At 28.2% G+C, this 14,671-nt stretch overlaps 1 protein-coding gene across 1 annotated transcript in view; it reads right to left on the bottom strand.

Annotated features, from left to right (window-relative positions):
* The window catches only part of LOC129960890 (aromatic-L-amino-acid decarboxylase-like), a 75,938-nt gene that overhangs the window by 15,755 nt on the left and 45,512 nt on the right, over positions 1-14,671 (bottom strand). Inside the window, exons 5-7 of the mRNA XM_056074608.1 lie at positions 9,994-10,045; positions 8,510-8,580; positions 522-656 (exon numbers count right to left, since the gene is read on the bottom strand). Coding sequence (XP_055930583.1) covers positions 522-656; positions 8,510-8,580; positions 9,994-10,045 — 258 coding nt within the window. The remainder of the gene's footprint in view (positions 1-521; positions 657-8,509; positions 8,581-9,993; positions 10,046-14,671) is intronic.

Here is a 14,671-nt window from a genome sequence, read left to right as displayed (position 1 = left end):
CTTTTTAAAAAAATATTAGACATTATATAGTCAATAATGCTTTTAAAACCCTTGTGTGAAATTGCAGTTTCCTCAGTATAAAACAGCAAACATATGTGAGCAAACTGTACTCATTTTTAAGATTATATCTACATTTGTACACCTTTGAAACAGGGAATAAAGAAATATGGATTTCAAAGTAGCTATATTATTGTTGTTTCAATTTTTTAAGAAAATGACTTCACTGCTGATCTGAAAAGCCACGTGAAGCTGTTTAAACTATGTTCAACCGATACATAAAAAAACAGTGAATACATAAAATGTTTTTAAAAAATTTATAACTCTAATCATTGTGACTAACTGTACCTAAAATAATAAAATAGATGAAAAATAAAAATTACTCTAATTGTCATTTCGTGAAGTTACAAACGGCCTTATAAGAAATTGTATTAGTAACAATTATACTAATAATATGACAATATTGAGAAATTAAAACTAAGGCTTCAAAGATTAATTGCTGAAAATAAAAGTATTCCACATACTTCTTTTGAACAGTATGCCATGAGAGATGATAGAAGCGTCCCTTCTTCTACAAAAGGTTTCTCTTGCTTCAACGCTTTTATGGCGGAATGGCGAGCAGCAAGCAAATTCACAAGAATGCAGTCACTTGCTGAACCCTAAAAATGCAATTAACATGAAGATAAACTTAGCAAAAACATAATAAATAATAGCGTCAAATTTAGATTGGTAACAGATTATAAAGAATTTCATATATTTTGGTGAATTTCTGTATTATTAAATCCACAATTGGTTATATTTATCAAAAATTTTATCATAGTTATAAATTATTTACTTAATTAGTTACTTATTTACTTATATTTCAATTTATTTACTTAAAAGTCCATTATTTATATACAATTTAAGAAGTTAAAGAAATTGTGTTCACCTGCTATTAAATTTCTTCTTAAGCTTCGAGTTTCGAAGAAAAAAAAATATTTAAAATGGTATTTTGAATTCTTCTTATAATTGAGACTTAGAAAATCAAATATGTTACAAAACGACGATAAAATACTGTTTTCCAATTGTGTAAAAGACAAACTTTATGGCGTAACATTTCCCGAAGAAATGCAATGCACTTTTTAAACTCATGTCAAACCAATATACATCATGATGTTTTCACGAGTGAATATAATACAGTACATAAAATTGTCCCCATGAAAATTGCTAACTCCTCCTAAAATTCTCTTCCATTTTTCTGTCTAGAAAAGGCTAGTATTTATCACTAAGTAATATTAAATTCTACAAAATTATTTTCAAAAAGCATCTGTGCATTTAACAAATTCCTTTTGAGAGGAAGACAGCATTTGAGTGATTTTATCAGTAGAAAATTTTTGCTACTCACTTCACAGTCCGCCAAACCATTTAAAAATTATACATTTTTTTTATATTTTACGTAACGATAAAATATAAAAAAATAGATTAAAAAAATATAGTGTATCCCCTTTACTTGTGTCGAATAGCTAATTTTTAAACCTTCAGAGAAAATCATAATTTCCAATTGGAAAAATGTCTTGAATGATGCAAGAAATTATATTCTGTAAAGTTTGAGCCAATATATGCACAGTTGAAAAATTACGAAATCTACGGTTTTATATAGTATCTCGATCCTGTTAATTATATTTAGTGAAAGTTTTTGATGCACTAACATTTTAAACAAATTAATCTCTACTTTTCTGAAATAGAATTTTTTTAAATTTAAATATTTCTGTTTTAGACGACTGTAGACCATTTTTACAAATGTTTTAAGAATAATCGTATAAGAAACAAAGTCCCTCTTCTCATAGCATCCAATGATTGGTCTAAAATAATAAATTCAAAGCTTTATAACTCGGTCAGTTTATGTCCTGGAAAATTGAATGCTGGTGTATGAAGAATACTTCGTTAAAAATGGTTTACGTGAGTGAGGAGTTGTATAAAAATTTATATTTTATAAGTATGCATTTTATAAGTAAATTTTGTAAGGTTTTGAAAAGTAAGTGAATTTTGCCAGGATTTGAATTTTTAGCTTACTAAATGAACAATGATCATTAGGGACACGTAAATATTCAGCATTACAAAAAAAAAATGAAGCTAGCTACAGACAGTATTCCGTGAAAAAAATATTGAATGCTACGTGAAAAGCAAGGTTGGCTACGTTCCAAAAGAGACTGGCAAGAAGTGATCTCTCAACAACAAAAGGATATACTTTTCTATATTAGATAAAATGAATGACACATTTGCATTTGAAGTGAATTTTCTTCATCTCATGTTGTTCTTCGGAATATTCTCAGTTTCAAAAATTAATGCATCATTCTTGAGTGCAAAGAAAAGATTTTTCCATAGAGCTACATGTTGATTATTTACAGCAGGATTTTTCATCTATTTATCATAAAAGCACTGCAAATGTCAAATTTTAACAAAGTGGAGCAGAATTATGCATATAGGCTATCAATTTCAAAGATTTATTGAGAGTTGTTATTATTTCCCTGCCTCATATTTCCAAAGATTTTCAACAGTTGAAAATCCTCGAGCAGCATTTATGTACTAACCATGCAATGTTACTTAGATTTCGAAAAGAAATCATAGAGAAATGTTTCTTATCATCTAGCTTCTTTAAGAAGCACTAACAAATATCTGCATCTTTTGACTGTATGGCATTTGATTTAAGTAATGTATATTGAAAGTGCAGAATACTCAAAACCTTTCACTGCTGCTTGCCAATTCTTTTTCTAACCCTTTAAAAGGCCATTTTTTTCTAGTCATATTATGTTTAAATATTTTTAGGCTTGAAATTAGAATAAGAAAAAGGATTCATTTAGCATATTAGATAAATTTAATTTGATTAATTAATTAATTTGGTTAATTAATAATTAAGTAACAAATCAAGACACATCATTTTGTGTAAGATAAAGAACTGAAGCATCTAAGTTTCTGTCTTTCTAAAAAAATTTGTCAGAACTGATGCCAACCTACATAATTTCCTACAAAGATTGATAAATTTGGTGGGAAGCATACTTCCCACAGCCCTAGAAAGGGTTAATCAATAAATTTCTATAAATGTTGCATTATTTGCTTGTGGAACACCATGCTTGCATAGCTACAAAATGTGTAAATCAATAATATTAAAGTCTATGTAATCTTATAGATGTAACACCAAAAATTATAATTATAGTGTTGACTTTTTGAAATGAATAGCATTTCTTATCTTGTGATTTTTTTTTTTTAAATCCAATACCGAATACCAGAATTTTTATTATTCTTTTTAAGAAATGCATTAATACAGACGTAGAAAATTTTCTTTCAAAAACAAATTCACTATAAAATTTAAATATAATATTAAGCCTTCCATTCTCAATTTCGTGATAATGAATTTTAATGAAAAATAAAGCATTACATTCATTGTTATCAAACAGTAATCAATTACTTCCATTGCGATGAATTAACGGAATGTGCCTGATTGCGAGATGTTTGTCAGTTTGACATTGAAAATGTTAAATAAATGACAAACTCAATAATATTAACATTTTCAGAGCTTAAACTCAGTTTATTTATCTAAGCATCTTTATGAGAGTTCATATGACCAAAAATTAAAACTTTAAGCATATGCTTTACATGCCATCAGTAATGTAACACGAATTCCTTATATATATTCTGAAACATGTTAATTCTGCTGCAGAAGTTAACCTTTAATCACATAATTTGAACATATTTATTCCCAGGTATATAAAATTAAACTGTCTTATATATTGTAAGAAAGTATTTTAGTTGTCGAGAATTCATATTTCCAAAAAATAAGGCTTTTAAAACCGATATTTTAAAAGCAATCAGTTAATAAAGATACGTAACAAAAAAAATTATATTTTCTGAAACATTATGATGTAACTGTAAATATTAGCTTCTAATTATGCAGTTTAAACAAATTTATTCGGATGTATGCATAATTAAACAGTCGTATATATTATAAGAAAGCTGTTCCACTTTTTCATAAGATGTTGCGAATCATAACCTGAGAATAATAAAAGAAATTTTTAGGATGGAGAAAAAAGTCTTTATTTAAGATCTAGACGATTTTAACAGCACCATTCGCGCACCACAATTGTCGTTGCTGAGAGGAATTTAATAAACTTCGATTAGAAATTCCTGGAATAGCGCTCTCAGCTGCCGATCGATGACAGCGGGGGCAGGCAAGGCGACTATTTTCTACTTCCCATACTAATGTGGCAATGGGGAATGTGAACTTTAAGTAATCTGATAGAAAGTATTTACCAGATCTTAAAATAGTACAAACTAGTTCCGAAATATTTAATTCTGTTTTCCCTACCCATCAAAAAACTATTTTTAATGTTCAAGTTCTCGGAATATTATTATTAAAAACGCAATTTATCAAAGTTAGAAGACAGGATAATGGGTTTTTTTTTTTTTTCTGGAGTTGAAGGGGAAAATAAAACTTGAGGCGAGAGATCCTTTTATTTTTTAAATATTAAATAAACACACTGAAACTATTGTTTTTGTTAATAAATTGGACGATAAGCCTTTGAAGATTTCCTACATTATAGATTTTTTGACTCCGAGAAAAAGGCTTAAAATTTAGTATCCTTGTGTGCTTCTCTGTGTATATGTAAACAAGAAAATTCGGAACATTAATGAGTTCTATAAGTGAAGTTTTGCATGTGATCAATACACAAAAATCATGCCGGCGTCCTAGCGTAGGGATAGCGCCTCTTCCCCGTGATCTGGGCGTCCTGGGTTCGAGTCCCGGTTCGGGCATGGTTGTTCTTCTGTGTTTTCTCTGTGAGGTGTATGAATCTGACCCCCAGTAAAAAGGGGCTGTACAAGCAAATGTGACGCATAAAGTAGCTAAGTCGTACTCTTGGTCCTAGTTGGCGCTACTGAAAAAGCAAGAGACGCTCACTCGGCTTAAATCGCTGACAGATAACTGTCAGCGGGCTTGATAGTGCTATAAGTCACAACACTAAGATAGTGAATTTTAAAAGAAACGAAGCAAAAATAAAACGCTCTTTTCTAAACAAATATATTATTTTCTTTGTTATATTATAAAGCTTTAAATGCTTTGTACATTTTCAATTGTTGCGTATATTTAACTTTGCGTATAGTTATTACTTACATCCGAGGGAAATGTTCCATACATTTTTAGTTATTCCATTGTTTTTTATATGCATTACCACTCTTTCCAGTAATAATATTTGAAAAAAATTTATTTTTCTGTCCACTATCCAGTTTCTATTTAAAATATGTTATTTTAATAGTGGAGAAAGTAAAAGAAAAAAGTCAGTGGATAAGGAAAATTGAATTATTGTAAAAAAATATTTAGTGGAATTGGCGCTTCCAAGAAAGAATGGCTGTATAACACATGGGCTCAATAATATTTGATATCGCGTTCAGCTGAAATTTTTATTTGGAAGCAAATGAGAGGCAGATTAGAGTACTTCCGATTTCTTAGACTTTTTATTTGTGTTTTATTTTAAAATATACATGTATTTTAAAAATATGTGAAAGGATGTTTAATTTCTTTTACTCTATACATCTAATATCTTGCACAACTGCTCAAAGCAATGTCAAAAATAAAACGAAATTCTTTTTTTGCTCTTGTAGTGAGTCAATTGTCCAAGAAAGGCTTTTCAAATTTAGTTAGTTAGTTAGTTTTTTATATCTTTATATTCCGAAAATTTTGTATTTATGTTCAAATACCAAATTATGTTGTTTCGAATAAAAAAATTGTTTAAAGCCTTTATTCATTCATCAAAAATCTCGTAAATCTTGCATCATAATAATAACTCTCATAAACATCGCAAGAAAAAGATAAGAAAATGTGCTAAAATAACTTTTATTCTAGGCAATGGTAAGAAATAATATATAAAGGTAGGTGGAAAATTTATGCTTATAATTTCACTGAAGCACAAGGAACGGACTAGGATTGCGTGATACTGTAAGGATCCAAAGTATCGCATTGATACTTCGTATCCTTTTGATACATATGCCACATTAATACTTCGTCTTATGTTGATACAAGTATCACCTTCATACTTCATATTATGTTCATACAAGTATCATCTTGATACTTTGCATTGTGTTGATTTCTATATAGCCTTGATACTTTTTATTAGATTGATACAATATCATCCAAACATAGCCGATATTTGTAGCTGATACTGATACGAATATGATTCGTGATTGGGATTTCACTTCTTCGGAAGAAGTGACGGCCTTGGATTTGACAAGAAAGGCTTTTCTGATATAGTTAGTATAGCAGTAGTCAGGGATTCTTCAGTGGTATGCCATGTATATGTATGAATGTATAGCGCAATGTCAAGAAGGCGAACTCGGCTATATCGATCCAATACTTTGTACCATATTTATATTGTCTCACTTCATTGAAAATAAATGATGTCAAGTAGCTTACCAATCGGTATCAAAAGTGTCTAAAACCGATACCTGAAAATTGAGAATGATACTTTTCGTCAATTTTGTGTATCAGGCATTTTTGTGTACCTGATACTTTTACTTAATCAATCTGATACTTTGTATCAGATTGAATTGGAACAGCACTTCCTTACGCCACTGAGTATATTCTCACAATCTCATGACAGGTAGAAAAAACGGCATCGAATTTCACACAAGAATGATCGGAAGAGAGCTGCGTCAACAACCTCTACAGACTAATAAATCCTAAATGTTAAATTTCGCTCTCCAAAAGTCCTCCAACTCTCTCTTCTTTTAAAATAAATCTAACTCTTTTCTCTTAATAGAAGATGATTATCGATAATTCTTTTTTATCCACTCAGACTAAGGAAATACGATTTTGAGCTGAACAGTTTTATTAGTAATGAATGATTAATCTTCAAAACGTATGTGAAAATAGTGCTTTTGAGAATACATTTTTTTTGTGTATGTGTATGTAAATAACTTTTTTTTTTTTACCTTTTCTGACTTTTTTTTTTAATTTCAGTATGTTTTAGTATTATTTTTAATATTACCTTGATTTCTTTTCTTCCTATTGTTAATTTTTTTTTCTTTAAAAGTATTTTTATTGTTTTTGAAATTATTGTAAAGAGTTATTTATTGTGCTGGTAGCTATAGTTTATTTTCATTTCATAATTTATCAAGCCTTATATCATTTTTTTCACGTACCTATTAATATCCGCATTACCATACAAAAATTTTCGTTTCATAGAGGGGTACAGTTTTCATTCTTAGGCATACTAGCAAACAACTCTGTAAAGTTTTTTGTGGTGCTTATTAACCCTTTTTAGGGCCGTGGGAAGTATGCTTCCCTCCAAATTTATCAATCTTTGTATGAAATTATGTAGGTTGGCATAAATTCTGACAAATTTTTTTAGTAAGTCAGAAACTTAGATGCTTCAGTTCTTTATCTCAGACAAAATGATGTGTCTTGATTTGTCACTTAATTATTAATTAACCAAATTAATTAATTAATCAAATTAAATTTATCTAATAAGCTAAATGAATCCCTTTTCTTATTCTAATTTCAAGCCCAAAAATATTTTAACATAATATGACTAGAAAAAAAAATGGCCCTTTAAAGGGTTAAAAGAGATGTTGTCATATTCATTCAACCATTCAGTATGCATATTAGTTGCAGACACGGGAATATGAGGAGGTGTTCAATCTAAACGAATTTCTGAGCTTCCATTCAGCACCATGGTAGATAACTGATTTCATCAGATATATTTTCTTGATTTATTATTAGTCTTATGTATAACATTTCATCAGACATATTGATTAAAGTTACACTTTCCAATAGTTGCATGTCTATGCTGGTATTAAATGAATACATTATTTCATTTCCGATACTAATGATAGAATTGCTACATGTACTTTCAAAACAAGATAATTTAGAAATGCGTTAGTATATTCCCTTCTGAATTCCCAAGTTATATGTATAAATATTTCATGAAAACGAGCTCATTTCTTTACCTGTAGAACTCTATCCTCGAGAAATTCCGCACTGTGAAATGTTAAACTAAATTAAACTAAAAAGAGATTCAAAATGCATTCATATTCACGTCATGGAGCAGTAAGGGAGGGGAGGGAGAAACATTCTTGAAGCAATGGTACTTTACTTTAAACCGTATAATACTATTAGGTGACATAGGTAAAGTTTCTTATGAAATTCTTTTTCGCCATTCATTATATGCTGTAACTTCTGATTTTGTCATTCGGAATACAACTGTTTTAGATTTAAATGAAAACTTTAAAGATGCAACTAATTTCTAATTCAAAAAAAATTTATGCTGACATGAAATGATTTAACGCATTTCAGAAAATAAAAATCTGAATATTTGAGTTGACCTTACGGCATTTTATTTTGCATCATATTTTCTTTTTCGCTAGCTTTCTTTTTTACAATTCAGTAAAGTTGGCCATTCGCGATAAGAGACATTCTAAAATTATTTTTGATGAAGACTTAGAAAAATAAGCATCTGAATTCTTGGATTGTGAAAGAACATACCTGGATTACACCGCCTCCTTTGCTTTTGTCTGATAAACAAAGAAAGTCCTCAGGGAGACCAATCATTTTTCCTGTAAAAGATTGAATGTAGATATAACTTTTAATTGATTTAACATGCAAACTCTATTTCAGTTCTTTTGTATTCACAATGACAAACTGTTTTGGTTGTAATGAAAGGGAGAGGGGATTTTTTTAACAAAATAAACAGCAGTACATATTTCAGTAATAAATTCTTTCAACCGATTTTTTTTTTTTTTTTTAGTTTTGAACACATTTAAGTTGAAAAGGAAGAAAAAAATTTCAGTTAAAAGATATTTTATGAAAGCAAACGGAAAAACTCTACAAAAATATAAAAATACTTACAAAATAATTTCGCATTTTCTAATAAGAAAAAAAACAGCATATACATATGTTATTTTTCTTTGAACACGTCTTAATTTAAAAATACTGTCTATAAATTTGAATAGAAGCCAATTCACAAATATTACCACTATGTCTTTACAATAATACTTAACTAAATCTTATCTAATACAAAATGAATGAAAACGTAATAAACTAAAAAGAACTGATCAAAATGTGTATTTTTCTTTTTCAAACCGATAAAGTAAAAAAATACCAAAATTTCAAGCATTGCACAATTTAATTTATTCACTCTCAGGACCGATAATTTTAGCTTTAAATTGTATCATCTGCATGGCTTTAAAATTTAGAATGAAAAATGTCGATTCTGATTTCTTGAATTATAAATTAAGGCATTCGTAGAATCGTCGCTTACATACCTAACTGAACTGCTATAGAATTTTTTAAAACCTTAATCAGCAATAGTTACTTTGGTTTTCGATGCATTAAATACTTTGCCAAATTTTAGGTTTTGATAACAATATTTTCCCAGATTCTAATTATAATTTAAATATTTTTTATATTTTTATATAATATTTATATATTTTATAATTTTAAAATTATTTTAATAATTCCTCCTCAGTAGTTATTGATTGCGATTAATTTTATTTGAATGACTGAATATAATTTCAATATCTAGGTGATAGATTTTTATTCGTTTTATTATTCATTAAATCTTTAAAAAAAGAAGACAAATTGAGATTAATAATTGAAGAATAAGACTTGAGTCAAAGGTTTCTTAAATGCATTCTCTAGTTCCTTACGTAAAGAGTATACCAATGGTATATGTTGCTTGCTAATAGTTTCACATGATTGTGTAAAATCTTCTTTAACTGTTAAATAAGCAATAAACTGGACTGCAAAAGCACGCAAAACATAAAGCAACGCATATTTAAAAGCTCTAAAACCTCTTACAAGTAACAAAGTATTCTTTTTAAAAATATATTAGAGAAATGTTTAGTATAATAATAAATAATTACTGAAACTCATTTTTAAAATATATTGCTTCCTCTTTTTGATTTAACCTTAATTGAAATTTGTAAAATAAACCTAAATATTTTGAATAAAAATGGGAGAAAACATACCTAGCCAGTCCAGCATGATTGTTTCTAACTCTGTGCACGCAGGACTTGCAGCCTAAAAAAGTTGAAAACAATATTTTATTCTTCTGTCCAGTTTTTCCCAGCTGATGATTAATGCGAAAACAGTTTGGTTTATCAAAATATTTCAAGAAACTTTTTTCACCCTTTCTCTTTCTTTTTATATTATTTATCAAACACAATGTAGTAAATCTAACAATAACTTAAATTATGAAATTTAAGGATGTCATCGCTTGGAACGCAACATTTCCTTTCTCAATTTTCAGAGTTTTACAAGAGCAAAAGAGTAGAATTTTTAGCAAACGATAATTAATATTTCAGATTTTTTTCACGTCTCGTATGAGCACCACAGCATACTTTCTTGCCTGATGTGAAAAAAAAGCAGAGATATTTTTTCATTATTTGTTAAAAATTACACAAGTTTTTACTTGTATCTTGCACGAGCTTACTCTTGTAGAACTTTGAAAAATTGATACTCTTGGTATTGTTTGTTAAGCGACGGTAAATGACAATAATTTTGTTGATAATTGGAATAATCTTCAGGGATTTATGAACCTCTCCAGAAAATAAAAATATTCAAAACTTTAACATTTTAATCGGTTATTATCCATAATAGCTGTTTAATCACATTAACCTCACATATATGTTAGCATGTCTGGCATATATGTTAGCATAACTGACCTAACATATATGTTAGCATAACATATATGTCTGGAGCATATCAGCATAGCTTGTCATGTATACATTTATCATTTCATAAAAATCAACGGATATTTCTTCGGAAAATTAGTAACCTGTTTCTTTGTTTCCTCAAAGAATACATGAGAAATCAAGAAGATAAATTTTGTTTGGTCAAGAATGCGGATCATTTGTTATCAATTAAGACCTGATTTTAAATAGATGAGCATTATTTCCAAACAGAAAAATATTAGCTTATGTAATATTAATTATAATTATTAGCTTATGTAATATTAATTATAATTATTAGCTTATGTAATAAGCTAATAATTCATTAATACTCAGAATTTCATTTCTGATCTAAATCGTTTGATCGATCACATTTATATAATATTTAATGAAAATTCAAAACATTTCTTGTCATTGATATCATCCTATCAGTATTTAAGCAATTTTGTGAAATATGTTCAATTTCTGCTTAATTTTAGTATAATACAATAATTAGATATGGTTATTATAAAATTGATATGTTCATTCCAAATCAAGTAGATAAATATACAAAATCGCAGAGAAAAAAATGCAAGTAATACCATCTATTAACTCTTTAACGACTGTTCGGATGGTTTCAGGAGATCAGGCACTTATTTAACGAGGAGGAAAGCTGTTTCGTTATTGAAGATTTAAATGAGGTATTTTTTCAACGAACTAGATTTATTATTAATATTTTTAACACTAGGTACTTAAAAAAAATCATCGGTGAAACAAAAGATGTTTTCCTCTGAATATAGAGTAATATTAGTGAATACATAGTTAAGCATCAGTTGAGTAAAATATAGTTTCCGCACAAAAAAAAATCATTCTATTAAATTACGTTGCTTTTCACATTTATGAGTACATCGACAATCTGTACATTTCTATTTAATATCTTTCACATTTATTCAATTCTAATTCCCAATTCTAAAATAAACCACTAACAAAAATCCTTTAATTGCGACGAAAGATCAGAATTTCTTTAAGATTTAAAACTATCTCTAAGCAAAATTCTTGACTGTATATCAACAACTATATAACTGCATTAAATAAATACTTCAGATTTGAATCTTTATAACATTTTAATACTGCAAAAGAACAAATAACTATGAAATGAAATTCTATATTATTGCTTTTGAAACTTTTTCCATACCTTTTAACCCTTTCTAGGGCCGTGGGGAGTATGCTTCCCACCAAATTTATCAATCTTTCTATGAAATTATGTATGTTGGCATAAGTTCTGACAAATGTTTTTAGTAAGTCAGAAACTTAGATGCTTCAGTTCTTTATCTCAGACCAAATGATGTATCTTGATTTGTTACTTAATTATTAATTAACCAAATTAATTAATTAATCAAATTAAATTTATCTAATAAGCTAAATGAATCCCTTTTCTTATTCTAATTTCAAGCCTAAAGATATTTTAACATAATATGACTAGAAAAAAATGGCCCCTTAAAGGGTTAAGTTAAGTGTCTCCGAATGTTTTTGATATATTAATTTAATTATATAATGAAAGCTAAATTTTAGTTTTTAGTATGAATTATATTGCTCTTGTAATTTCTTATTTTCGTCCCTTTTATTTACATTAAGAATCAAAAATATATAATTAAATTTAACATAAGGATATAACAAAGCTGTCTGGTGATTTGAAACCTGTTTATAGGAGCACGTATAATCAAAACGCATTTGAAAAAAGTTGTCTTAGATTTTAATTCAAAACATAAATCTAAACAAACTATTCAAGCCGGAAAATAAATTACTTTTAAAATTTGTATTGCCAATGAGCAGTTCTTCTTGTTAAGTGCTTTTCAAGTATTGTGGTTAGCATGAAATATAAATTAGATGACTGAAAATATAAAAATTAATTTTGTTACATATATCAGAAAAAGCAAATTAATATTTAAAAATGACTAATTCAGGAATTTTAAGGCAATTCATTTTCATAATTTTCAAGATATTAGATGAATTTGCTTTTATTTTTATCAGAAGAGATTATTTCTAATTATTATTTTTATTTCTAATTTTCAATGAGACAGCTGATTGCGCATGATTTTAAATTTTAAAAAATGAAAAATCTATATCAGTTTATTTATGTATTAGCACTAAAATAAAAGTGATGTCTTACATTTTAATGATTGGAAATCTATTATTTATGGGAGTAAATAACTAGTTACAATAAATTTCATGGTATATACTGATAATTCATTTCATGATTATTCCCCAATAAGTAATCGGTTACAGTTTATTATAGCTAATAAAGCAAGACCAATTCGAAATGGATGCAATAATTAAATGAGTTTACATAATGTAACCAGAACTAAAATGAGGAACCTCTGATCTAGATTTTCTATATTTTTCTTGCACATGGTCATCTATAGTTCAATCACACCTTTTAAAACGGAACAAATATCTATAGAGAAAACCTATTGCAAAATCAAGTTGGGATAAAAGGTTAATATAACAAATATATCAGTTTTTCTGAAATTTTCCTCCAAAATTCCTATAAAGTTGCATAAAATATTGCTAATCATTGATTCCTTTATTATTTCATTGTATGGGGGAATTTTGCCTTTTATTTTATTCAGACTCAAGGATCATTGCATGAGGAATTTTACCTTCTCGTTTGTTCAGGCTCAAGGATAATTGTATGGGGAACTTCCACTACTGTTTTGTTCAGACTCAAGGAATATTGGAAAGATTGTTTCACTGATTGGCCTAGAGCCTCATAATTAAGTAATATTTTGTGTTTAAACCAACAGAAGTATCCTGTTTGTATCTAACACCGTCTCTTGGTTCTTGATCATCGAAGCGACAGACAAAAATCCCCTACTGACCTAAGACATATATAGGGTCTAATATTGGTTTATTTGATGAGTTATTAATCAATGCAGTTAATATAATGTATCGACCGACAGATCGGATATACAGAATGTTTAGGCAATTTTGTGTTTTAATGCTCTGTTAGTGACATTTTTTGCTATGAGTAAATATTGCACTTTTATCTTCCTGTCACCCGGAAGGATTCTAAGTTTTTCCTCCAATTTATGCTAAAGAATGATCCACCTTCTGGATAAAGTTTTATTGCTTAATTTCTTACCATGTTTGATATATGTTGGTTAGACTGAAAACATCAATAAGTCACATTTTTATCACAACTTAAATTCTGAGTCATCATTAAATACATCAGATTTTCATATATCTAAAAAAGAAAAACCAAGAAAATACTCTCAAGTTAACCGTTTTTCTCCTCTGAAAAGGGTGAATTTTTTTAGAAGAAAAATTTTCAAAGCTTCGGGTTATTTGACCAATCAATATTTTGCATTATTTTTAAGACTCAAAGATATTTAGTTCCCGAAATAATTCCAAGCCAACACTTCTGAAACTTATTGAAATTTATCAAAATTTTCGAGATGATCTTCTTTTGAGATTCTTTTTAGTAAGTGCTGAAGGTAATTTCTTTTTTGAAATGACTTTGAAGCAATATGACTTCGTACTTTAGAAAGCTATGCCCCAATTATTCTCCTCTAACAAATATGATGAAAACTTTCAGGTTTATGACGGGATTTTATTATAAAATTCAGATAAAACTCGTTCAAATTGTTTTCTTGTTATACAATCATTCTCAATACTCAATGTATTGATACGAAATACGTTAAATTATATTTAAATGTAAAATACATACATTATTTCATTAAGACTCACTTATGCGTGAAAAATGACACTTCCTTACAAACTCATAGTATTAAAGTGATTAATAAATATAACACTTCTGTTAAAAATTTTAAATAAAGAAAATTACAATGCATCAATAAACCATACTGCGCCAAAATATTCTGATGAAAAAGAACCAGGTAAGTCGGGTCACTTTTCGACATATAATGAAGTTCATCATTCACGTCAGAGTTAATGATTAAGTTGGGAGAAAATAATGACTACTATAATAACAAGTTTC

Source organism: Argiope bruennichi, chromosome X2, assembly GCF_947563725.1.
Source record: "Argiope bruennichi chromosome X2, qqArgBrue1.1, whole genome shotgun sequence".
Lineage (NCBI taxonomy): Eukaryota > Metazoa > Arthropoda > Arachnida > Araneae > Araneidae > Argiope > Argiope bruennichi.
The sequence above is the reverse complement of the archived record's forward strand: the minus strand, read 5'-3'. Positions and strand labels throughout refer to the sequence as shown.